At 40.0% G+C, this 3951-nt stretch overlaps 1 protein-coding gene across 1 annotated transcript; it reads left to right on the forward strand.

The window, feature by feature from the left end:
• Window positions 1-985: 985 nt before the first annotated feature.
• Window positions 986-1903, forward strand: LOC149202433 (uncharacterized). The gene has a single exon (XM_089401585.1). The coding sequence runs from the start codon at window positions 986-988 to the stop codon at window positions 1901-1903; it is 918 nt and encodes a 305-aa protein (XP_089257711.1).
• The last annotated feature ends 2048 nt before the right edge of the window (window positions 1904-3951 follow it).

The following is a 3951-nucleotide window of genomic DNA, read 5'->3' on the forward strand; positions in this document are numbered from 1 at the left end:
TGAAATCAACCATTACCTGTGCACGCACATCTGTACAGGAGACCCAGACTGGCTTATAAGCATTCCCTTACTCGGTCCACCCCCTGGATAGAGGTCTCAAATATTTGGGGTTCAATCTGAACCTACTTTCCAAAGGATTGCTGACTGGGTCTGGTTGGTTGCCAAATTGGAAAAAAGACTCACAGGATGGAGCTTCAGATATCTCTCCAGGGCTGGTAGACTGGTGCTCATAAAGTCTGTATTAGAGGCCACCCCGGTGTTCTGGATGGCCCTAGCCTGGATTCCTAGAAACACCCTGGGGCGGCTACAGCTGTTATGCAACCGATACCTCTAGAATGGGAGTCAGGATAAAAGAGTATTTGCATGGATCGGATGGAAGAAAATCTCATTACCCAAAAAGTGGGGTGGATGGGGACTAAAGGAACTACCTGAATTTGCAAAAGCACTGGCCGCCAAGATGGGGTGGACTCTGCTTACATGTCAAAATCTCTGGACACAGGTAGTCTATTATAAATACATTTGGCCTCATAATATTTTGGATTGGGCCCGTTTCCCTACTTGGTCAACAATGGGATGCTCATCGGTTTGGAAGGCCTTGATTCAATCCCTTCCTCTCATTCGGAACAATCTTGCTTGGCGCATTAATGATGGATTGATAGGCAGAATTGGTTTGGATCCTTGGATTAACTGTGGGGGTAGACATATCCTTAATCCAGATCTTATAATGCACCTACAGGCCCGGGATATCCGACATTTTGCACAGATCGCAGACCAACAGCGCACTGATATATTTTCCCAGGCTTGGAAATCCGCACAGTAATTGGATCTCCCTTTACAATGGCATCAGGAATGGGATCGCTATACTGAGGCATTATCTGAATCTCACATCCGTATAAAATAAGGACCGGATGAACTTATTTGGTGCATTGCTGATCATGGTATATATGCTCCAAAATTTGGATACACTGCTCTCATTTCTCACAGAATGCCTGAATCGTTACAGTCATGGTGCCAATCCATTTGGAAGCTCAAGGATCCTCCCCGGTCCAAACTTTTCTTTTGGTGTGCACTCAACGGCAATGTACCCACAGGGGAACATCTCACCTGCAGAGCCATTTTTGGCCCATCATGGTGTATCTTCTGTAAAAATGCATCAGAGACTCAGGATCATATATTCCTCCTCTGCCCTGTCATCCTCAACCTATGGAACAACATATGTAATCTGTTGGGTATCGCTGTCAATTGGAAAGGGATCGATATTAGGAGTGCTTGGGATACCTGGTCTCACTGTCATCCGGGCACTAAATTACAAAACCTTCCACCTGTGGCTACTTGGCATATATGGCTTGCTCAAAATCGGGCTATATTTGAAGACCGATTGATATCATGGAATCGGGTAGAGGCCACCATCATTGCAGCATATCATGAGTTACCAGACCCTCCACCCCCGAGACCGAGAACCATACAGCCCATGCCCAACTTTGATAGATCCATCCCGTGGGCTTTCTTCGACGGAGCAGCAAATCAGGGTGGATGTGGCGGGGGTTTTGTTCTGCACATAAATGAACACCATCGATACCTTGCAAAATTGGGCTTTGGCAATGGATCTAATAATTTCGCTGAACTCTCTGTTGTCCACAATCTTCTACATTTTGCATTATCTCATCATCATACAAGAATCAATATATTTGGGGACTCATTGGTGGTTGTTAACTGGATTAACAATATCACTACTTGTCATACACACACTCTCAGCAATTTATTACATGATGCACTCATACTCAAAGCAGCATTTAACCATTGCACATGTTTACATATTTACAGAGAGCATAACAGCGAGGCTGACAAATTATCCAAAGAGGCCTCGTTACTTCCCCGAGGCGAGGGGATAATAGTGGAGTAGAATGGAGCAGAGGAGTATCAATTTTACCACAGGCCATTCATAGATCAAAGAGAACAAAGGGACAACAGTCCCAACAGCTGATAGTCAATGGCGCTTTTGTTTTTTGTTAATAGAAATATATAGAACATGGATATTATGCTTATAAACAGAGTCCTCTTTCGGACAGCGGATAGAATGCACAGTCAGATGAATGTACACAGAATAGTTTTGCTTATACCTACAGAACAACACCTTGATGAGGTGAATTTTGTATGAACAATCCAGCAATGCCACGGCATCTGCTTTATGTAATTTTCAAACATTAATGAAAGTTACTGATTTTCCCAGTGGAAAAAAAAAGTGTACTTCGTGCCATGGAAAGAAAACAAACTGAAAAACAAAAGAAAAATGGGGCTGAGGTAAGTGAAGAGTAATCACACAAAAGAAAGAATTTTTCTATTTAATTGGGTTGAACAGAGGCTGTTCAAAATATTGAACAGCAGTTGTTCAAAATATTGAACAGCAAAACATGCAAAAAGAAAAGAAGTGTTGTTCAATATTTGAACAACAGCTATTCAATTAAATGAACAGAAAACACATAAAATGAAAGGAAGTGCTATTCAATATATTGAACAACACCTGTTCAATTAAATGAACAGTAAACATGCAAAATGAAAGGAAGCGTTGTTCAATAGATTGAACAGCAGCTGTTCAATAGATTGAATAGCAATTGTTCAATAGATTGAACAACAGCTATTCAATTAAGTGAACAAAAAACACACAAAACGAAGAAAAAAAGTGTTGTTAAATAGAATGAATAGCAGTTGTTCAATTAAATGAACAACAAACACACAAAAGAAAAGGAAGTGTTGTTCAATAGATTGAACAATATTTGTTCCATAGATTGACCAATAGTTGTTCAATACATTGAACAACAACTGTTCAATTAAGTGAAAAAAACACGCAAAATGAAAAAAAGTGTTGTTCAATTGATTGAACAACGACTGTTCAATAGATTGAACAGTGATTGTTCAATAGATTGAACAACAACTTTTCAATTAAATGAACAACAAAACAATGTGAAGAAAGAAAGTGTTGTTCAATAGATTGAACGGTAGCTATTCAATAGATTGAACAGCAGTTGTTCAATAAATTGAATAGCAAAACGACAAAATGTCTTTTTCTTAATCAAGGCAACATGCCATTTGGCTCTTTGTTGTTGAATAAGTTTTGTCTGTTATAGAGCCAATAGCGAATTTCATCTAATTCGTTCATCTACTATAACCTATTAACTCGGGCTTCAGTTAAATCCAGTCCTATTTCCTGGGTGGTTTTTAGTGTTTGTATCTCAAATTCTATGGGAAAAATGGGTTTCTTACCAAATACCAGTTGATATGGTGAGTATCAATTAGTGTTTCTCCAAGTTGTAAGATATGCCCACAAGGCCTCTAGAAGTCGAGTAGTCCAGTCTCATCAATGTGATGAGATTGTCTTTGTTAGAATATCTTTGATAACTTTGTTCGTGCTCACCACCTACCCGTTCGCCTGCGGGTGATACGAAGAAGTAATTATGTGTGTGATGTGATGATGGTTCAGTGTAGCAGCAACCTTGTGACCCACCAATTGTGGCCCCCCATCAATGATTACTTCTCCAAGTAAGCCATACCGCACAAAATTTTTGAAAAGAAAATTAATAACAATTTCCTCTGTTGCTCTTGGTAACTCTACTACTTCCACCCACTTAGTTACGTAACCTGTAGTAACCAATATATACTTTTTCTGGTTAGATGGTGGTTTGAACAGCCCAATGAAATCTAATGCCCAACGCTCAAAGGGTTCTATCACCAGCTGTAGATGCAGGGGCATTTCATTAGATTGGCCAAGGTGACCCATCCTTTGGCAATTATCACATGCCTGGACAAATTTTTTAGCATCTTCAAAAATAGTGGGCTAGTAGTAGCCCATATGTAAAAATTTATGTCCAATTCTCTGGTCTGCAAAGTGTCCACCACAAGGTCCATCATGGCATGCTTTTAAGATATCATAAATTTTGTCCTCCCTAATGCACC

Source organism: Pinus tabuliformis, chromosome 2_1, assembly GCF_031772625.1.
Source record: "Pinus tabuliformis cultivar Carrire ecotype Pingquan chromosome 2_1, CPIR1, whole genome shotgun sequence".
Lineage (NCBI taxonomy): Eukaryota > Viridiplantae > Streptophyta > Pinopsida > Pinales > Pinaceae > Pinus > Pinus tabuliformis.